Here is a 22910-nt window from a genome sequence, read left to right on the forward strand (position 1 = left end):
AAATTAATGATAATACTTGCAGCCGTTTCTAATCTGCTATGCTTAAACTGACATGTACCATTTACCCTACAATATTCCCTTAAACTCAGGAGAAGAGCTTAAGCAGTTTTGGAGGCTTTCCAGAGATGCCATGAACACGTAAGAGCTGCCGGCTGTGCAGGAGTTTATCCCTGTTTACAGCAAGGACAGCTCACTGTTTTAGCCGCTACACCCACGAAACCAAAAAGGACACCGAGAAAAACACAAGATGGTGTTAATTTTTTAGCAAAGTATTCCGCGTGATCAATCCAAGTCCAAAATTAATGTTTCACAGAATATCACAATAACCGAATCTGAATACTGAGTATCAAATTATGGTGAGCTACATAAATTTTACCTACGAAATATAGATTTTAAAATTTGTAGTAGGCCCATTCATTTTATCAGCACCAAATGACTGTGTTTTTCCCGGTTCCACTTCAAGTGGGCTTGGCTTTCTTGGAATACATAAAATAAAGAGAGACCAGATGATTCGACATGAACTTCGAATTTAATTATGATAATGCGCAAAATTTATGTATCGCGGCCGAAAAAGTAGGGTGCAGTGTGCCTGAAGTTAATTGCTAACTCCTGACACATGCTCGGCCACATCCATCCAGCGAATCGAACTGGTTAGACCCGATAAAGATGCGGTGCGACTTCAATGCGCGCCGGGTCACGTTGACACAGCGAGCTCCACCGTGTGCCTGCATGTCGGCGAAATAAGGGTGCCTCAGTTGGCGAGGTGAGCCCGTCTCGGCAGCTGGCGTCTCGTCGCACTCCGACTCTGTGCGGAGCACGCAGCGCCGGCGGCATTCTTCCCAGCTGCGGTACACGCCACGACGGCCCACGGACAAGCACGTACCCTGCGGGAAGCTCCACGGGACGCACTTCTTGCCATGAAAGTACCACGGCACGTCCAGCACGTCTTGCCTACATAAATGTAAACAAGTTATTGTGTTGTTTTATGATCACCATAATTTGTAAGCATCTATGTTGAATGCGTTAACAGCGTCCATTGTATGTACATAAGCCACCTAAGTCCATGAAAAAAAAAAGTTAACCAGCGAATATAATACTGCCTAATCCAATTTTGGGCCATTTGGGTTAGCGAAAAGTTGATGCAAGCAGTTTCAGAGACACTTGTATGTATGTATCTGCAGCGCTATACCACGGCTTGAGTAGAGTGACTGGCGCGAACAATTATGTGAAGCCCATTACACATAAACAGCCGTAGACAGAGCGTAGCGACAGTGCCTCACTTACCGGGAGGCTACGGAAGGCCGTACCTTCCATAACATCTCACCAGTGAGGTGTCCTCTCACGTGACACTCGCCCATATCTAAAAGATGACGTCATCAGTGACCGCACAATGCAGCATAGTGGCACCACGCACACTACTGTAGCGCTACAGGCGGTCTGCGTAATCTGTCCTAGTGGTGGTGTTGGTGGTGGGGGTTAGAAGAGCAAGAAGGCGCCTAAATTATGCAACCTGGTAGGGAGCGCGGCGCAGCGCCTAGAAATCTCTCGTCACTATACTGTGGTTCGCTCTTCTTCGCACCCTCTTGTTATCAGTGCTAATAATAATAATTTTTGTATTATTATTAATATTATTATTATTATTATTATTATTATTATTATTATTATTATTATTATTATTATTATTATTATTATTATTATTATTATTATTATTATTATTATTATTATTATTATTATTATTATTACCACTACATCGTCACGGGGCGAGGTCTTGGCTTACAGGATAGCCTCCACCGAGAATCGGCAGCCGAACAAGATGTCTGAGTTGCCTCTCACGCAAGCGCCTAACGCACAGGCGTCTTCTTCATCTTCGCCGCGAAGTGCCACGCTTGCTCCTGTCGATGATGCACCGTAACATCACTCCCCTGCGGCGGAGGCGCGGTCACGGCGCTTAGTACGGCGGCGACGAACGAGGAGGGTGATACGGTTTCAGTCTGGAAACGTGTACAACGTCTGTCTGGAGTGAGGTGGTCGAAGAGGCATTGTTTAGGGGTTTAGGGGTAGCTCCTTCGGCGCTTGTTCTTCCAGACAGCTGGAATAGTTTTCGCACCTCCTTACAAGATAAGAAAGAGGCAGATAAGCACCATCATTGGCAAGCAAGTAATATGCAATCTACTCACGTATTTCAGAATCCCTGCCAACTTTTCTGAGTAGATTCTGCTTCGGCGAGCATACATTCAATCTTCGTGTCTTCTTTGTCACAGGTCATGCCGGACTAAGACGAACTTTGTGCGCGCCGAGCCTGATCACTCATTTCGCCCTTCGAGTTCAATTATGAATATCACGAACTACGTGCCACTTTCGTTATTTCTAAAAAATGGACGTGCTTCAAGTTATGATGCACAAGAACTTCACCAGCAATATGCACTCAATAGAATACTAAACATGTTATGAACGACTGTTCGCTAATTCCTCAGATCAAACTCATGTTACTTGCGGAAAAATATCTCTGCCACGACAGAGACTTCATGGGTTAAAACGGCAGGAGCCCGATATTCACAAACTTTTACAAAAATTCTCTATATTTTAACTAAGACATCCCGTATAATTTTCACACGTAGGAAACAGAAAGTCAATAGCATACAATGTAGCAACTAGTGGACTTGAAGCATTTCAAGTCACTGTCGCTGTAGAGCCAATACTATCAAAACGCAGGTAGCATAGCAAGCACGGCGCCTCCACTGAGAAGCAAAGAACATGTACGCTTCTTGCTTATTGCTACTACACTATACTTAAATATTCGACCCGATGCAACTCGCAGCTGTCTGTCTGGAGTGAGGTGGTCGAACTATTACACTATTATCACTAAGTATTACATTCTGGTAAATGTATTGTCACGTGCTCGTGACGTCGATGAAGGCATCAGTCAGCGTATTCAGACTCAAACTCTATTTGGCCAAACTAGTGGCCAGGAAATCAGATATTTTAAGCAAGCGATGTGTATACATGGTTCACTGGTAGCGCCTAACAGAGCGTGGAAAATCGATATTCTGATCCGCGGCAACATGGGTCATCATTTGTACGCGTGGCTTCGAATATTCGAGCGTTATCGCTGATGGCCGAGTTTGTTTAATAATAAACTTATATGTAGCGTCTGCATCCTGAAGCCAAAGAGATGGTGTGAAAATAATCCGGAATGCTCTCGAACATTCTGGCGCCGATTGCGGGAAGCCTTATCTGCACGTGCAATACGCCGACGATGTGAAACGTACCGTTTGGGGTAGTATAGATCATGAGACTCGCGCAAAATAAAATCGTGATGAAGGCTGACCGTTCCCCCTCCAAGCTCCTTCACGTAATGTCACCGTTGTTCTTTGTCCGTTACTTCTGTGGGCCTGAGCTATGCGAGAAGACGCCCCTGCTCGAATACAGCTACTCGACTAAACATCGTCAAAAAATTTGAAGAACACACAATATAACAACGTCTAAACAATAGAACTATTGACTTCTATACAAAAACATAATTTGGATCGAATCAACCATGGCTTGGGAACGGGCATGATGAGTCCGTATACCAAACTATCCTGGGACATTTTCGAGGATACACGGTGGCCTTTGCCAGGATGGGTCAACGATTCAGCGTTTTCGATTAAAGCCTCCTAGTTGGGCCAGTGTGGCCGGAGAGACATCAAACGCAAACCATACGCAAAATTACGGGGAATATGTGTATTCGTAACGTATAATAATAAGGTGGACAAAAATGTCATATATACACCAGTTTAGCCTCGAGGGCACAGCAATGATGCAACAGTCAGAAAGTGATTGATTCATATATTGATTATTTATTTATTTATCTATTTATTTATTTATTTATTGAATAGGTGATTAATTGTTTATTTATTTACTTATTGATTAATTATTTATTTGTTTATAATTATTTTAATTAATTTTTTAATTATTTAATTATTGTATAATAATTAATTAATTAAACACTTGATTGATTGATTGATTGAGTGATTGATTGATTGATTGATTGATTGATTGATTGAATGATTGATTGATTGATTGATTGATTGATTGATTGATTGATTGATTGATTGATTGATTGATTGATTGATTGATTGATTGATTGATTGATTGATTGATTGATTGACCAACAGACCGACTGACTGACTGATTGATGCACGGGTGTAAGGAAAGGACTTAAAGACGCCGAGGAACGGCAAATCAAAACTGAAGAAGACGAGCGGAGGGCAGGTGGCACGAAGGCGACAAGAAGAAATGAAGAAGAGAAGAAGAAGGCACGTGCGATTACGAGGCAACTGTGCGCCAATCAGCTGATGACCAGTGGTGGCCCATAGAGGTGGCGTGCCACGTTGGGCCACGGGTGACCATTACGTGGCAGTAGGCTGTGTGACTGGGGACGAGCCGGAGCAGCGGCAGACGGAAGACAGCGGGCCGAAGCGTCGGACGCAGGCGATCCAGGTTTCGGCCAGGGAACGCGGCCATCCACGCTGCTGCCGTCCAACCACCAGCTGGGGCGGCATTGCCGGCACGAGTACTGCATCTCGGGGCGAGGCCTGGCCTGCTGTTCTCTTCCTTGCCGAGGGCACTGCGGATCTCGGCGAGGCGTCTCCACGGTCAGCCGTTCAACACAGCGATGAACGTGGCCTGGCTAATGGTCACGGTTGCGTCGAGCATCGCGTCTCGGCGCACGCTCTTCGCTGGGCGGGCTGGCCATTCCCCGCATGGAGCATCGCGTCTCCGATGCGGGTTGACTGCTCAGTAGTCGCACCCATGCCATCAAGCGCCGATGTCACCAGAGCGTCGCACTTGGGAAAGGGACGAGCGAGATGTTCTGCCGGGCGAGACGCGGGCGTGTATACGGAGGACCATGGAGCCGGGCGAGGATTCAGGGTGGCCGAGGATTCAGGTGCCAGGGGAGTTGCTGGCTTAATCGAGGATCGCCGAGCGGGGCCGAGCCATACCGAGCGACGCGCCAGACTCGGAAGTGGGCCGCGAGCTCACGAGCTGTGCACCCGAGGGTACCTGGCTGCGCCCTGGCCAAGGCGAGGAACGCCGGTGAGTAAGCTGCCGCTCGGCAGCTGTAGCGAGCAGCATTTCAGCACGGCACAGACGGTGCTGTGCTGGCCAGAACCCGCACGTGGAACCGCTACGCCCGGGCGGTGATCAAGAGCTTGGAAACGAGGTCCGAGGTCGCGCTGGTCCAGGCATCTCCGCCACCGCAGCTCGAGGGTTGAGGCCACGAAGGCAGACGAAGCGGTGCGCCGCTCGAGAGGACGAGTTCCTGGCAGCGATCCTGAGCCGGACGTGGGACCCGTACGTGTCGGCCAGGTCGAGCTCCGGTGTGTCGGTTCGAGGTCGAGTCCGTCGGCCTGTGCAAGGTCCAAGGACGGGGCCTGCTGAACGGCTCCTGCCTGGGTGCAGTGGCCGTGAGCAGGTTCGTAGGCGAGGCCTACCGGGTGTGGTCCTCGTGAGCCGTGGCCTGATCCTGGACCTCGGGAGTTGCGACCCAGGCTGCTGGGTTGGTCGCGACGTCCGATTCAACGGCGCTGCACACGGCAGCGCATCCGTGTGCGGTCAGCCGTTCCAGCCGTGCTACCTTTGCCCTCGCGCACGTCGACGACCGCATCATGTCGGGTCGACGGGGACCCAAACTGCGACGTTCCCATTCCTGGACCAGGAAGTGCACAGCACCGAAAAGAACAAGGTGTGCCTGTACAAGTAGGTGTTTCCGCCGCACCTGCCGCACGCGACGCTGGCCTTCATCGGGCTGCTGCAGCTGCTTGGGGGCGTGTTCCCCATGCAGGAGGCGCAGAGCCATTGGTTCGCGCAGCTCATCAACAAGAAAGTGTCACTTCCTTCTCTAGTGTGCAATATAAAGCTTCTTTTGTTCGCATCAATTGTTGATGTTAATCCTTTCTCGTCCGCTATCGACAAACATAGTGACGAACGTCCTTTAACCATCACAATTTCTGGCGCCACCTCTATGGGCCACCACAGGTCATCAGATGATTCGCTGACACTCACGCGCACATTACACGCGCCTTGCCCCGCACTTCCGCCGTTGTCGTTTTCTTCACTCATCACAATAACCCCCCACACAAAAAAGTTGTTTCAGTCAAACAACTTTTCTCACAATACACAGTGATGAGGAATGAAAACAGGTGTCCTTTTTTCCTCCGCTTGATGGCATGGGTGCGCCTACAGAGCAGTCAACCCGCATCGGAGACTGTATGCTCCATGCGGGGAATGGCTAGCCCGTCCAGCGAAGAGCGTGCGCCGAGACGCCATGCTCGACGCAACCGCGACCAGTAGCCAGGCCACGTTCATCGCTGTGTCGAACAGCTGACCGTGGAGACGCCTCGCCGAGATCCGCGATGCCCTCGGAGAGGAAGAGAACAGCAGGCCAGGCCACGCCCCGAGATGCAGTACTCGTGCCGGCAATGCCGCCCCATCTGGTGGTTGGACGGCAGCAGCGTGGACGGCCGCGTTCCCTGGCCGGAACCTGGATTGCCTGCGTCCGACGCTTCGGCCCGCTGTCTCCCGTCTGCCGCTGCTCCGGCGCGTCCCCAGCCACGCAGCCTACTGCCAAGTAATGGTCACCCGTGGCCCAATCGTGGCACGCCACCTCTATGGGCCACCACTGGTCATCAGCTGATTGGCGCACAGTTGCCTCGTAATCGCACGTGCCTTCTTCTTCTCTTCTTCATTTCTTGTTGTCGCCTTTGTGCCACCTGCCCTCCGCTCGTCTTCTTCAGTTTTGGTTTGCCGTTCCTCGGCGTCTTTAAGTCCTTTCCTTACAGCGGGGTTTAATGTCCCGAAACCCCCATATCATTATGTGAGACGCCGTAGGGGAGGGTTCCGGAAATTTTGACCACCTGGAGTTCTTTAACGTTCACGAAAATGTAAGCACACGGGCCTACAGCCAGAAAGTGGAACGCTTACGGAGACTATCAGTTCAGTCTTTTGCATCTGTTCTATCGAAACTCGACAAGAATACGAGTCGTCTACCGATGTCCGTCAAGATAGCCCTCGCGACCACTCCCTTGTGATAAAGGTTGGGTAAAAGCAGGAATCCAACTCAACCATTCTGCATGCTAGCCAAATATTCTACCAAAGAGCCACGCCTCATCTCACATCTACTTTTGAAATAGACCGTCACGTGCGTATGGCGTCCATATGGGATGCAACGATGGCTACCGAATGTCATAAGCATTACATATGCAGCCCTATGATACAGCCGTCATGGTACTTAACGATCAACTGTCGTTAAGCGCAATGCACTGTATGTGATGTATAGTTTCCATGAATCAAGGAACGGCACGAATACACATTGCTATTTTCATTTCGAAATCATTAACGAAAATCAGTGCATCTCCAAGAAGTGAATGACGATGATGACGACAGGGCGAAGCTATAAGCCGTAAGGTTCATGTCTACGTTGAAATCGCCGACTACCACAAAGGACCAACAGATGAATGGATGGATCCACAGACGGACATGTGGATGTCCGCACGCGAGGAGGAACAGGTGAACGTATGCACGGATGCATGGACGGCTGGACGCATAGATGGACGGCCGGATGGACAGATGGATGGATGACCAGATGGACATGTGAACGCACGGATGGACGAATGACAGATCAGTGGCCGGACAGACTGATGGACGGTTGAATGAATGAGTGAACGAACTGACAGACGGACGGCGCGTGTGATCACATATAATGCGTTCATATTTGATTACACATAACGTCGGCTCTTTATCAATCAATCTAATTTTATTGATAAAACGTAAGCAATTGTTACAATTTAGCTGGACCACAGGCCTACTTTGGCTAGTGGTCGGTCCATATCCGAGAAGATAACTTTGATATAGACTGACTAAATCAGAGTTTTCATATGCTCGGTCCATATAGTAGTTTCGCCACGCACATACCTTTTCGTTATTTGTAGTGCTGGTGTTCAGTTTTTGTTAGTATTTTGGGGGCTTCATAGACACCAAGAAGGTCGGCCTTATAGGAGCTTCGCCCAAAAAGCTGGCATCAGCAGCGTTGATCCAACGAACGCATAGAATAGCTATCATGGCCGAGCAGGAATTGAAACTCATTATTCTGCGTGGCAAACAACTATTCTATCACAAAGCGAAGCCAGGTCCCGGAACTGTTTTTGAAGTAGGCCACAATGTTCGTTAAACGTCAATTGTGTCTGCAGTGCTGGCTATAAAATTCTATAAACGGTGCATATGTACTCCTATCATGCAGCCGACAGGTTGTAATAACTGAAATTGTACTGAAGCGCCATCAAGTGAAGCTCATTTATCGATACATGGCCACACACCTCGCTTGCACAAGCGCTACGTATCAGCTTATCGCTTCTGGTGTTGCTAATACCTATGTTGCTGTGGGAATCGTTACACAACAGTAAAAGTGGGAATGTTGATCAAATCTATGTGCATACAATATTCGTACGTTTAGCGTCATTTCGCAGCGTTTGGCTTAATACAAAATATACAACACAGTCACTTTCGCTTCGCATGTTTCGCATGACGTCGATTGCCAACGTACGTGGGATCTGTCGACCCTTTTTTTGTGTGTGTGTGTCTCCTCTTGCTGCTTGACGTGACAGAATACAGGCGGCATTGTTTTCTCTATCCTTAAAGAGCCTTCATGGGCAGGCCTCACACGTGTGCTGATGTTATCGCTTACGCTCTTCATGCAACCGACATGACTACATGAGTGCCTAGACTTTTGAGTTCGTCTGCTAGCCAATTTTTCCCCAGCTGATGCGCGCTTTTGTTCGCTCGTCTAACCTGTGATGCGTGAAGGGATGTTGTCGATATGATATTTATTCACAATAGGATGGCCACGACATCTAGAAAAAAAAAGAACGCCGACAGTGTCAATGCATTTGCTAATACAATAAAAGACAAAATTGGTTGTACGCTTTTCTCACTAGCACCGATGATATTGACGCGAGAGCGTTAAAAAGCTCGTGTCGGAGAACTTCCGGTATCTGCGGCGACGCCATTAGTTGCGAGCAAAACATCGGCGTGGTCCTTGTTTGAAAATGGTGGTGAAATCAAACATTTATATTAATGTTTCCGTGCTGCAATCGAGCACAAGCAACCTGTGCGGCAAGGAGTTTTTCTAGAGAACTACGCCTACCTGTGCATGTAACTGCTTCGAAAATAAAACCTATACAGAGGTCATGCACCGCAGGGAGTCGTGTCAAGAAGTGCAATGGTGCTTAGCAGATTATTACGATGGCACCAGATGTCACACCTTGATAATTGCGCTAATATTGGGTAGTAAGCAAATCCACTCATCACACAACCCCCCCTCATTACACACCCACCCTAACACTTGGTCCTAGTTCTCACCCAAAGCATCCACAATATTGCACAGCTGCAAAGCTCCGATTATTCATAGCTCACCCATTGCCTCATACGCAGAATACATGGCTCAAGCGTGACGGCTTATAGATGATGTCAAGGCAGCATATTCGCGTGCGATTAACCTGCTTCGGTCTCAAAATGACGTCGCTGGAACGCCCTTTGGCTTCTGTGCGTAAAAAGCGACAGAATCAAAATGCAAGTCAATGCGTTTGATTCGATGCACTCTAACAGGCCCGTTACATCATAATGTTGGCCTCCCAGCATGTTGGTGCTTCTATGTGATATATTAAGGTATGTCAGTGCAAGCGATCTATTGTTTTGCGGGCGCACACTGAATACTTCGGTAATTCGCAAAACAATCTTATGGCATATTGCGGGCTTCATAACTGCACTATAGCCGTGAACGCGTTGCCTTCTTATCGTCCTGGCTGAGGTATCCACGGAAGAATGTAGAATGTGGAAGCAAATCATAGGATGCTGCAAACGCAGCCTGATTACGCTTTTGCAGTCTGATCTTGAAGGCGCAGCTTAAACGTCCTCAAAGTTTTAAGTATAGTGTATGCTCACTGTGAGCAAGCAAAGTGTAGTGCGGTATACTGTGCGCGACCTTTACCATTGCCTTCACAGCTTCAGTTTATCAGGGTACATCAAGAGAAACATTATTTTTATAAGCACAAAAAGCCTTTCCTTTAAGTTTTACCATTTGCCGTCTAGAGGCGAAGCAAGGTCGGAGATAGTATACGAATAGGCCCCGTATTTACATGCTTGACTGCAAATATCGTCGAAAAGAGTGAACATCGTTGAAAGAGTGAAATATCTGAAAAGAGTGAACAACACATTTGCTTTGTGCGCGTGAAATTCATTGAATTGTATTCTGGAGGCACTGCATTAGACATGAGCGTAATCTGGCAGTAATCTTGGAAAACGAAAGAATTGCCTCCAATATAGCATGCGCACAGCCTGCGGGCGCCATCTCGAAGGCCCTAGTTTATAGATAGCAAGGCCACAGGTAGGTGGCAGCACCATATCATCTTATCTAAGGTGTAGAAATCATTCACCCTTTCGTGCATAGCGTCGCACTCTCAGCGCAGCGTAATAAAAACTATAGTCCTTAGAACTACTTAATTAAGCAATCTTAGTATATAGAAACAGGCAACAGAATACTGACAAATTGATATTGTGCCTCAGATATGCGCAACGTTTTGTTTTTTTTTTATTCGACAGTGCGTACAACAATGAATGGAGAAACCAGATCAAGATTGGAGAGCGTTGAAGAAGTGGTTGAACTTTTCCCTAATATTAAAATTCTTTCGGTTGACCGACAGATGGTAGAAATTTTTGGGGTTTCATGTAAAATATGTCTCAAATATAAACCCAGTGAAGTGATTCTGGTACTGCAGGAAGGGTACAAAGCTAAATCGTGGTAAATACCTGCGAGGCCAGCAAAGGAAGAAACCAAGGTGCTTTCAGTGAACTCACCGGGTGCAGGGAAAGAAAAGTGTGCTTACGTAGCAGCGGTCCGACATGTGGCGGCCGTTGACACAGCTAGCGAGGCAGCTCTTGATGCTTGAGTACAACTTGGAGCCACGGTTGCACACGTGCACTGGGTCTGTTGCCGCCAGTACGCAGGCTTTCCAGTAGACACTGCAGTGGAATTCGTGCTTTGGATGCCCAGAGTGAGTGTACACGTGCCCAATGCACGACTCGAGGGTGACGACCTGCGATGCGCCAGGATTGCGTACATGAATGCAACATACCAAAAAGGCGTCAATGTTTAAAGATGCAAAACACCAATAAGTGAGATCTGTCTCTCGTAACCTTTTACAATATTGATTATATTAAAGAAAAGTGCTTCTTCAGCCACTGAAACTTGCCCTCTTCCAATCACCTTTTTTTACGCACGCTGGAGGAACCTCAATGCGTGGTGGCTAGAGGAAGATTTCGCAATTAGTGTGCCAGTAGTTGCCGCGCAAAAACGGTGGGCAGTGGCCGGTGCTATGCAGGGCCTATGTTCGGAGATGTCGCATTACAAGTGTCTAAATATTACGGTACATACACCATTGTTTTCTAACACGGAGTAGTTGTACAGTAGAAAATGTTACCAGCAATCGCCAGGTGTTAGGTTCGTAGTGATGAAATGCGTTTACTCATCTATTTTGTAGTGTGTTTCGTTTAGGCCAACAACACGAAGTACAAAATGAAAACCACTAGGAACAAATCTTTGGTTTCGCACGCTGTCGTAGTAATCTACCAAAAGATACCATCTGGGCGGTCAGTCATGTTTAGTATACCTTTTCACGTGTTAAGCTCTGATCGCTGATACTTCGCGTTGAGAACGCCACACAGCCGTATTCCCTTACACCGGCGTTTTATAGAGTTAAGTGAGATGCGATCCATAGGAGCTTTACTTTGTACAGCATTAAAATTTGTTGTTATCCCATTCAGCGTTTCAGCCTTGCGCTGAACCTGAAAGTCTTTTTATATCGAGCTATTCATGTGCCACGCAACTACTAATAAAAAATAACAGTGTCGCCATGCGGGCTAATTATTGGATATTGTCGCTAGGTGAAAATAGTAGAATACAGGACGACAATGTGACCAGAAAAAACGAGGTCTGTATTAACAGAACAAAAGAGCAGCCGCTTCGACTTCTTCTTCCTCGGAGGAACCGTGGGTGCTGTCCACGCTCATCACTTCATCGTCCTCTGTCTTCTTGCCCGGCCTTTAGCCGTGACATTAGCCTCCCATTCAAGAAAGCATCGTCCCGATGCTTTATAATCAAAGCGGTTTGTACTCGTTGGAAACGCACGAGTTCATTCGGAGAAATAAGGCTTCATGCGTACCACGTGCACAACTTCTGGAGCATACCTTCGACGCCTTGAAGAGTGCGCAGTATCAGGAACAACCTCATAATTAATGTGACTGGGACGTCGCAGAACTTTATAGGGACCGAAGTACCGTCTTAACAGTTTTTCTGAGAGGCCACGACACCGAATAGGTGTACATATCCAAAGTTTCTCTCCTGGCTCGTAGGAGACTGGTCGGTGACGAAGGTTGTACCGTCTTGAATCGTAGTCCTGCTGGCGATTAATACGTAGGCGTGCAAGTTGTCGGGCTTCTTCGGCGAGCTGAGTGATATAATCAGCATCCGTTTCAGCGTCTTTGCACTCGTGGGGCAGCATAGCATCCAGCATAGTGGTGACTTCACGACCATGAAGAAGGCGTAATGCCATTGTTCTTGTTGTTTCTTGATGAGCCGTGTTATAGGCAAACGTGACATACGGCAAGATCTCGTCCCAGTTTTTATGCTCCACATCGACGTACATGCAAAGCATATCCACTAGTGTCTTGTTGAGACGCTCCGTAAGACCATTCACTTGCGGATGATACGCCGTTGTTCGCCGGTGGGATGTGCCACTAAGTTTTAAAACTGTCTGTAATAGTTCGGCTGCGAATGCAGTTCCCCTGTCAGTTATTACCACTGATGGAGCACCATGCCTCAGCACCACATTCTCTACGGAAAATCGGGCTGCTTCACTTGCCGTGCCCCTCTCCAAAGCCTTGGTTTCGGCGTAACGAGTGAGGTAGTCGGTGGCTACTATAATCCATCTGCGACCTGCTGATGAGGTGGGAAATAGGCCCAAAAAATCCATTCCGACTTCAGCAAATGGAGTAACAGGCACGTCAATAGGATGGAGGAGGCCTGCTGGTTTGACGGGTGGAACTTTTCTGCGCTGGCAATCAAGGCACGTCCAAACATAGTGTTGAACAGTCGCCGTTACTCTTCGCCAGTAGTATTTCTGCCTCACTCTGCACAACGTACGCGTGTAACCCAGGTGGCCGGATGTTGTTTCATCGTGGCATGCTTGTAATACTTCGCTCCTTAGAGATGTTGGGACGACGAGTAAGTAGTCGTTTCCGTGTGGCGTGAAGTTCACCTTATACAGGACGTCGTTGCGCAAGCAAAATGACGAAAGCCCTCTCGCAAACAGTATAGGTACAGCTGAAGTGCGACCCTCTAAAAAACGTATTATGGGTTCTAGTTCGGGGTCGTCTCGTTGGAGCTGTGCGACAGTTGCCGTGTTTACAACTCCGACAAAGGCTGTATCGTCATCTTCTGTCGTCGCAGGTTCGTATGGCGCACGAGAAAGGCAATCCGCGTCTGAATGTCGCTTCCCCGATCTGTAGACCACCGTCATGTCAAATTCTTGAAGCTTCAGGCTCCAGCGCGCCAACCGTCCTGAAGGGTCTCTTATATTCGTCAGCCAGCAGAGGGAGTGATGGTCGCTGACAACAATAAAAGGACGACCATACAGGTATGGGCGGAATTTTATAACCGCCCACACCACCGCAAGGCACTCTTTTTCCGTAGTGGAATAATTTTCTTCCGCACGTGAAAGAGTTCTGCTCGCGTAAGCAATTACTCGTTCGGCGCCATCCTGCCACTGCACGAGTACAGCTCCTAAGCCGACATTGCTAGCGTCAGTGTGCACTGTTGTCGGTGCGTCATCATCAAAGTGTGCGAGGACTGGTGGCTTCTGAAGGCGTTGCCGCAGCTCGTCGAATGATTTTTGCTGCTCTCCATTCCATACGAATGCGACGTCTTCTCTGGTAAGGCGGGTCAACGGCGAGGCAGTGCACGAGAAGTTCTCAATGAAGCGTCGGTAGTAAGCACACAGTCCTAAAAACCGTCTGACCGCCTTTTTGTCAGTTGGCACTGGAAAATTCGTAACGGCAGCTATTTTTTCAGGGTCAGGCCGCACACCTTCACTACTGACAAGATGCCCCAAGAACAGAAGCTCTTCGAAGCCGAAATGGCATTTTTCCGGCTTAAGTGTTAGTCCGGCGGAACGAATAGCTTGAAATACTGAGTGCAGTCGCCTGACATGTTCGTCGAATGTGGCAGAAAATACGATGACGTCATCTAAATACACTAAGCACGTCTGCCACTTGAGGCCTGATAGTACGGTGTCCATTAGCCACTGAAACGTTGCCGGTGCTGAGCACAAGCCAAATGGAAGTACCTTAAATTCAAAAAGGCCATCAGGTGTCACGAAAGCTGTTTTCTCCCGGTCTCTTTCATCGACTTCTATCTGCCAATACCCACTCCTTAGATCCATCGACGAGAAATAACGCGCGTGGCGTAGTCGATCGAGGGAATCGTCGATACGTGGAAGTGGGTAGACGTGTTTTTTGTCACCTGATTCAGCTTGCGGTAATCCACGCAGAAACGTAAGGTGCCGTCTTTTTTTTTCACTAATACAACCGGCGAAGCCCAAGGGCTTTTCGACGGCTGAATAACGTCGTCTTCAAGCTTCTGTCGCACCTGCTTTTCGATGGCTTCACGTTCTCGCGGAGCTACCCGGTACGGGTTTTGCCTGATGGGTCTGGTGATGTCGTCCGTTATAATTCGATGTTTCGTCAGCGGCGTTTGACGGACCCTGGAAATCGAAGAGAAACAATCTTCAAACTTGTTAATAAGCTGCATGATACTTTGCTTCTGCGCCGGCAGCAAACTTGGGCCAATATCAACAGATAGAGGTGCGGGGGTGAGATCAGTTGAATTATCTTTTTCAAGAGTTAGGCAGTCTGTGATCTCGGCGAGCTCTTCCACGTACGCGACTGCCATGGCCCTCGTTAGATGTCGGCGTTCAGAGCTGAAGTTCGCAACAAGGACGTGCGTATGTCCGCATTTTATGCTTACGACGCCTCTTGCGATCGATAAACCATGGCTGAATAGCAGTGTTGGAATTTGCTCGGCGATGTTTTCAGAATCGCTCGACGTGTCACATGTCACAGCCACGAGTGCACTCGACCGCGGTGGGATGGTCACGTCGTCTTCAAAGACGCGCAAAGGCTGACGTCGCTGGTCTGTACAGGGCACATCCGAAACTTGATCTGGGGCCGTCCAAAACGTAACCGATCTCTCAGGAATGTTGATAATGACACCATATTCACGCAAGAAGTCCATGCCCAAGATCAGGTCTTTGCAGCACTCCGGTAAAATTACGAAAGTAGCGACGAAATCTGAACTGCCGATATTAATTTGAGCTGTACATTTGCCCGTCGGCGTCACCAATTGACCTCCTGCGGTTCTTATGTTTGGGCCCGTCCATATTGTTCTTACTTTCTTTAGGCAGTCGGTGAGTTTACGGCTAATAATAGAGAAGTCCGCACCAGTATCTACCAGTGCTGTTATTGGGCGTCCGTCTAAACGAATGTCTAGATTGGCGCTTACGATTTCCGTTGATGTCGGTGACGTCGTATCGTCCTTGGTATCGTGCGTCATACGATCCGCGGTATCATTCGTTGTATCGCGTCGTAGAGAAGATGTTGGGGGTGTGATAGCATCTCGACGGGCGGCAACCTTCCTCCCAAAGGTCACAGCTGTTAGTTTCCCCGACGAGGGCTAGGAGATCTGCCCCGGACCACCTCGGAGTAATTGCGCTGCGGCGGCGAGTTCGGTGCAGGTGAAGGAGAGCGGGGTCGATGATACGGCACTTCGGGTTGCTGTACTTGCGGGCCTGCACTGCTGTCACGGCGGTTATCGAAATAGGCACGAGGGGAGGTTTGTAGAAAGTTATGATGTCTACGGTCACGGTACGGGCAATTGCGGAAAATATGGCCGGCTTCTCTGCAATGAAAGCAAAGTGGTCGACGGTCGACGGTGCGCCACAAGTCCGTCTTACGGATGAATGGTCGACTGGTGGGCATACCTTGCGACCAAGATGCAGATGTCGGCGGAGTGTACTTTGGCGCCGTTTGCATAGGCACGTTGGACTGTGGATACGGCTGTGGCGGATTGGGAGCTGGGGCCCACGGCTCGTTGTAAGGCCCTTGGCTCACGTCATGATAAGCCAGCGGTGACGAGTTGTAGGACACTGGAGTTTGTCGACGGACAGCTGATGCGTAGCTCACAGACCGCTGGTCTGAGGGCGATTCGGGCAACGAAAATGCCTGGCGGAGTTCTTGCCGCATAACTTCTGCAACGCAAGCCAAGGTATTTTCTTGCGGAGTCACAAGGAGGTTTCGGATCTCCTCCCGAACGACCTCACGAATGAGTTCGCGCCGAAAACACTCACTACCGGCACTCAAAGCAGAGAGACTGGGAGATGTTTTGATTGGTTGGTCATGGTATCGGCGCCGTTGCTGCAGTGCTCGCTCGATTGTTGTAGCCTCTTTGACAATTTCCACTACGCTTGTTGGTGGGTTGCGTAGGAGACCGGCAAACAGCTCTTCCTTGACGCCCCTCATCAGATGTCGGAGTTTTTTACCTTCAGGCATCTCGGGGTCGGCCCGCTGAAATAGGCGGGCCATGTCTTCCGCAAACATGGCGACGCTCTCGTTTGGTTTCTGTATGCGTGCCCCGATGAGCTGCAGAGCAGATTCACGGCGGTCGATGTTTGCGAATGTCCCGAGAATTCGCTGCCGAAATTCCTCCCACGAAGACAGCGTTGACTCGTGGCTCTCGTACCACGTACGAGCGCTGTCTGCCAAAGCAAAGTAGACGCGCGATAGCTTTTGTTCAGTGGGCCAGCGGTTGGCTTTGGCGACTCGCTCATACTGGGCTAACCAGTCCTCGACGTCTTCATAAACCTCACCATGGAAGGTCTCAGGAATTAGAGGCTGATCAACAGTAAGCTGTGAAGGCCCTCCGGTAGCCATTTTTCCTGGTACGGTGTGTTACTGGAGAAGTTCGAGCGGGATCGCCTCGGGACTAAGGCCTCGCTGTCGGCGACTGTAGCGGTGGACAGGAGTATCCACTGCAGGAACGAATTGCGGTGGTGGACTCGATGTGCTAGGGCGCGGAGTTGTCCCAAGCATCAGTTGGAGAAGTCCAGCACCTCCACCAATGTCGCTAGGTGAAAATAACAGAATACAGGACGACGGTGCGACCAGAAAAAACGAGGTCTGTATTAACAGAACAAAAGAGCAGCCGCTTCGACTTCTTCTTCCTCGGAGGAACCGTGGGTGCTGTCCACGCTCATCACTTCATCGTCCTCTGTCTTCTTGCCCGGCCTTTAGCCGTGAAAATATAATACCAGCAATCGAAATGTTACAGGAAGTAAGGCTAGCTTACGTTTTAGCATCCGACCCGGCGTAACTCAACGAAACAAAGGCGTAAGAGGTCGCGCAAGCTGCAGCGAGTGAAGTCAGCTTCGTGCTGTCATCGCTTCAGTTCAAGCGCCATGTATTAGGGTTATAAGCTGTATGCCGATCCTTGTCAAGTGGTCCGTGTGCGACGGCAACCTCCGCTTGTACCACTCAAGGCCCATCCACACGCCTGCAATTTTTCAGTGACAGCGACAAGCGGCAGCGACAAACTTGCCTCGTTGCGCCGTCGCGTCGCGACGACTGCATTCACATGACGGCAACAGTCTCAACCACATGACCACAACAGTCTCATCTCGTACATACCCCTAAATTGCGAAAAGAATTTTATTAAGGTATTATTAAGGTAGCTAGATGAAAACATGCCAAATTTATTGCTGTCTCGTGTGGCCAACAGAAGCCACAAAAGTATTTCGCAACCTTCTTTTTTTTTCAAAATATTTGGTTTTAACGCGACATGGTGCCCAGAAGCGTATGCTACGACGGCTACGACGCACATCGCAGGACGAGTTTGCATTCTCGCAAGCGACCAAATTGCCACAAATTACCGTGTAAACATTAAAAGACCTCTACGATAAGAAGACTTAAAACAAAATACGTCCGCACTCTCACTCTTTGATTGAGATGCGAATGTATAATACATAGTTGATTTCTTGCATCACTTCAAGTACGGGCCGATAACAAACATTGAGAGCAAATTGCAACCGAAGCAAGCTCCAGGGGCGCAGCCATGCTGTCGAAAATCGCCAAGCTGGTTTTCGGCCGACAGACGATCTTTTTTAGTTTTACAGAAATAGGTGAGGCGAGAAGTGGCGACGACGCATGAACCTCAATGGCAGCAAATCTTGTCGCTCGTCGCTCTTGTTTGACGCTGTCGCTAGAAAATCACGTGCATGCGGATGCATCTTTACACTTCGGGACCCCCTGATGGGCATCTCGCGCTACAAACGATGGCCGGTGCGTACCCTTTGCGCTTCAGCTGCGGTCATCTCCTGCAATTGTATGCTTTCTCTAGCACGTAGCGCATATGACACAAGGGACGATGTTTTCGTTCTTCGATGCTTTATAAGGAACCTCAGAGTGATGATAAAAATGCGGTAATAATTGCTATCAAAACAAAAGCGAGGACAGAACGCCACCTTGACTGCAAAAACTGCACCACATCTTAAGTGTTGGAGAAGGCTTGGTCCTACGGAGAACCTTAAAAGGCTCGTTACCTAGTGTACAATTGATTCGATTCACATTTCTGCGTCTGTCAATCTTTTTCTCCATATTGAGCTTGTACGGTGAATCAGTAGTTCGATATGGACCAAATCATTTACTCTAACATTATAAACTTTCTTCATTTGAAAATTTCTAATATCATACTATTATATAGCTTCCTACGTTCGAAACGTGTTATTTTGCAGATATGAAACAAAACAATAACAAATCAATGTTATCTCAATGCTGACTGCTCTGGCATTCGTGAAGCGTAGCAAGTTTGTCTGGTTATATAATCATTTTCGGACAGTGCACACGCAGCGCTCGTGCCTCAAGTTCTTCACGTCTTCGACCTTGTGCGCCGTTTTATTTTGATGTCGAAATTCGCGTCACTTCAGTCATTGTTTTGTGCCCAACCCCTTAAACCTTTTTTTCTTAAAATCACCCCAGTTTTAGTATTTCATAATGTTGAAAAGCCTTCAAACAGAAATAAAGGTATTGAACAATACCAGTCAAATTTGATACGTTTAGCTCGATGCAGAGGTAAAAGGAGGTATCAATACATATTCCCACTTCATATTACGGATACGAAGTTAAGGCATTGTCATGAAGTATTTCTATTAGAAAGCCACATTGTATCCGTTCTACGAGAGAAGACTTTTTTCCCGGTGTGACAGGTATGGCGTGAGACCGTTCGAGACAGGATATGACGTTTTTTTTTTCTTTCTGTTTATATCCTTTTTGCAGTCCGTCAATTCTTTATACTAAATACAGCCCAACTGAGCAAATTCTACTTGACTGACCGACTGACAAAACGAATAAGAATAGCACAAACTGTTATGATGCAACCTTGAGTAATTACAGACGCTCACTAACCACATAAAAATTTTTGCTGGGTCATATGTTAAAGTTGGAAGCCAAGAATGAGTAGTAACAACGTAAATTAGGCAAATAGGAAATATGTAAACCATATAAACTCGTGCGTGCGATACTACACTACCCGTTTTAAGGTGCACTACGCAATATGTCGATGTTTAATTCACATGAGGAAGGCACGCGCATTCCTGTGACGTTTTTTCACCCATGTTTGAATTAGCAGTTGGTTTTTCAGATGGATCCGTACCAACGAAACGCATTCATTCTCATTGACATCATACGTATTTTAAATATAGGCTAGAAAACCCACTCGCGTCCCCATGAACAGTTTTATAAGTTTCTTTATAAATAGCAGTTAGAAAAATCCATTCCTGCAGCTTTCCTGCAAACATTTTGAACATGCAGGTAATTAGTATTTATTTTATGCAAGGGCCACTTTGTGATGTTATTATTCTACTCCCATCGCGCAAGTGTAACATATGCCCTAAAAGACACTAACAGAAAAGGAAAAAAAACTATTTCGTGAAGAAATTGATTAGCTGCCCACAGCCCTAATTTCATACACGGAAGACTTCAAGGCATACATGGATGACATCAAAGATAATGAGCCAACTTACACGTCTCAGTCGCACGTCCTCTTTTTCGTGAGCCCCAGTTGTGGCTGCGGTAACTGGCGGAGTCGTCACTGGGCTAGTCATCACCCTCATCAGGAGCAGTAGAGCTGTCGCTCCTTTTGTAGCCCTGCCCGCGACTCGGACTCTTGTGCGACCGCTGGTCGTCGTTCTCCTGTTTCCTTTTTCATCGACGTCCGGATGTACGACCCTCCTCGGAATGGATCGCTGGCCAACGGTGTTGGGCGCTATTTCCAGCCGCCGCTCGAAAGCATCATCCGTGACGTCTGGTGTGACATCGTAAGGCGCCAGCGAGTTGTGGAGAATGGGCAGCCTGATCCCTAGGAGTAGCCTTGCAAAAGCGATGCCAAGGACGACACTCAGGAACTCGACACGGTGGGGTTTCGAGGGCTCACTCAAGGATTCGGGATCCAGCGTCTGCTCGGAAACAGGCCGTGAGCCATCTTCGTAGTAGTATCTCGCAAAGCTACGATCTGATGGCAAAGAAGGTGCTTGCCACGGACCTTCTGCCAGGAAACATAAATCAGCTGGTGACGATGCAGCCCCCGTCGGTGAAGGCGTCCATTCGCTGGGCAAAGTCCGGCGTGGTGGTGAGACGAAGCTGGAATGCTCGGCGTCCCTGCAACACTGAGGCTCCCCTTGAATGGGCTGCATTCTCGCCAAACGCAAACGTGGACAATCGAAGGACGGTTACAAGCAGAACGAGGCGACGGTGCACGTGACGTTGTTGCTTCTTTGTCTTCGCTGCCTCACGGCACGCGCACCGGATTCAAGAGTTCTTGTTCTTGTTCACGTTTTGATCGTGGCGCATACCAGCTGTGGGGGATTGGCCAAGAATCAAGTGGTTTTAGAAATTATTGTTCAGATTCAAAATAATGGAGATATATGAGAAAGATTACTGACAACCTAGGAAAGCATGATACTTGATCTAATGCATACAATTCTTTAAATGAAAAACGAATTTATTCTCAGAAAAGAGAAATAATCCGATTTATACGTATATAATTTTGTAGACACGTTAGATTAATGAAACAGAATAATTAGTCAGTATATTAGATTCATCAAAATAGTCCTGGACGGCGGCGCATGCTGTTGCAGTAGAGAACCCAGAAATGTAAGCTCCAAAAGGCAAAATGGCATGAACAGATAAGTCAATACCAATACCACGTAAGCGTATTTCTAATAGAGTTTTTCGTAATGTGTTAAACTGCGTTCACGTCAAAAAAATTATGTATTGTTTCAAGTTCATCACAGAACGCGCACACTGGCGAAGATGCCTGAGGACACTTGTGTTTATAGAAATTTAGATTTGGTACCCGCCAACACGGCCTTTTGATAGCTACTTCTTGTTTACTAGTGCGGAAAGTCTCGTTGCCCGGGATAATATAAATGGAAATATTCGGTAGAGTTTGGTAGTGCTGAAGCTCTAAAGACTTCCGTAATACTGTCTGTGGCATCGTGCAGCAGTCACATAACGGATGATGGGCAGTGTGGTAGAACCAGTTCGCTAATTGACGACTTAGCTAAGGAATCGGCTATTTCATTTATGAATAAGTCTTTATGTTCAGGCATCCAATCTAGTCGAACTTTTCTCAAATGCGCAGGCACTAGTGCACGGAACGCCTCTGTTACGTGATTATCAGCACCAACAGAAAGTGCCACGCAGAGAGATAGGGAATCTGTTCTTATGACAGCTGATGTAACTGCTGTATTTACCTTCCGTAAAGTAAGCACTACTACCAGAAATTGAGCCACAAAAACGGGAATGAAATCAGGTAGTTGGAAGGAAAAAATCCAATCTGAAGTCGAACTGAAAATGCCAACCCCTGACTTTTCGTCACATTGCGATGCGTCTGCAGCAATAATAACGTTTATTGTCCTACTGCTCAGATTATCGTGTAGTAAACCATCCAAAATATAATGGGGAAGTAATTTGCCGTAAATAGGGAAAATATCGTCAAATTGAGTTTCCACAGCGTATGAATTATCACGACTTGGAATGATGTCGCATATACGTAAGTTTAGAGGCTCCAGTAAATTTTGCACCAATCTAATTTGTGGTGTGTGAAATCGCGGCCATCTTGCACCGAAAAATGATTCCGCGGGGGGGGGGGGGGAGAAAGGCTGTTTCTGAGTGTCGTAATGGTTATTCATAAATTCTTAAGAATGTTCGAACAGTCAGAAGGCGAATATTTTAAGAAAGAGCAGGCACCATAAATTCCAGATCAAACACATTGTTAGCAACTGTTTTAGACAGACTAAGGCATAAGCGCAATGCTTCTCTTTCCAGAATAATTAGAGGCCGCAACGTGTAAGCTGGAACTCCACAGAAATCTACAAAACCAAATTCCAAAAAATACGAATGTACATGAAATCTATCATTACCAGTGTGTCTTTTCTAATACTTATGCGGTAGTTGCTTAGCAGGTAATATTCCAATCGTCCGAACACCTCTTCTGGCGACATATTCGACATGAGGTCGCCAGTTAGGCGATGTGTGATAAATTACTCAAGGGTATTTAACAGATTCCACCTGTTGTATATTCTCATGAGAATAAAACAAAGAGATGTGTACGTGGTATTGCAGCGGGAAAGGAAGGAGAACAAATTTAAAACAAATCTTAAAAACAATAAAACATCATGTCTGCAAGAAAATTGTGAACCCACGCTACT

The 22910-nt window shown here is 47.6% G+C and overlaps 1 protein-coding gene across 1 annotated transcript; it reads right to left on the reverse strand.

The window, feature by feature from the left end:
* Positions 1 to 602: 602 nt before the first annotated feature.
* On the reverse strand, positions 603 to 21037 carry LOC142775391 (uncharacterized). Its single transcript, XM_075876754.1, has 3 exons — positions 20223 to 21037; positions 10894 to 11132; positions 603 to 951 (listed from the first exon to the last, which is right to left on the reverse strand). The coding sequence occupies exons 1-3, from the start codon at positions 20889 to 20891 to the stop codon at positions 603 to 605; spliced, it is 1257 nt and encodes a 418-aa protein (XP_075732869.1). The 5' UTR covers positions 20892 to 21037.
* Positions 21038 to 22910: the final 1873 nt, after the last annotated feature.

This window comes from Rhipicephalus microplus, chromosome X (genome assembly GCF_043290135.1).
Source record: "Rhipicephalus microplus isolate Deutch F79 chromosome X, USDA_Rmic, whole genome shotgun sequence".
NCBI classification, from domain to species: Eukaryota; Metazoa; Arthropoda; class Arachnida; order Ixodida; family Ixodidae; genus Rhipicephalus; species Rhipicephalus microplus.

Excerpts from the sequence above, each read along its gene's own strand:
- LOC142775391 (XM_075876754.1), bottom strand. The coding sequence starts at position 20,891 with ATGCAGCCCATTCAAGGGGAGCCTCAGTGTTGCAGGGACGCCGAGCAT. Across the intron at positions 11,133-20,222 it reads AGGACGTGCGACTGAGACGT|GTCGTCACCCTCGAGTCGTG; the intron begins GTAAGTTGGCTC and ends GGCGCATCGCAG. Across the intron at positions 952-10,893 it reads CTTTTCTTTCCCTGCACCCG|GCAAGACGTGCTGGACGTGC; the intron begins GTGAGTTCACTG and ends ACATTTATGTAG.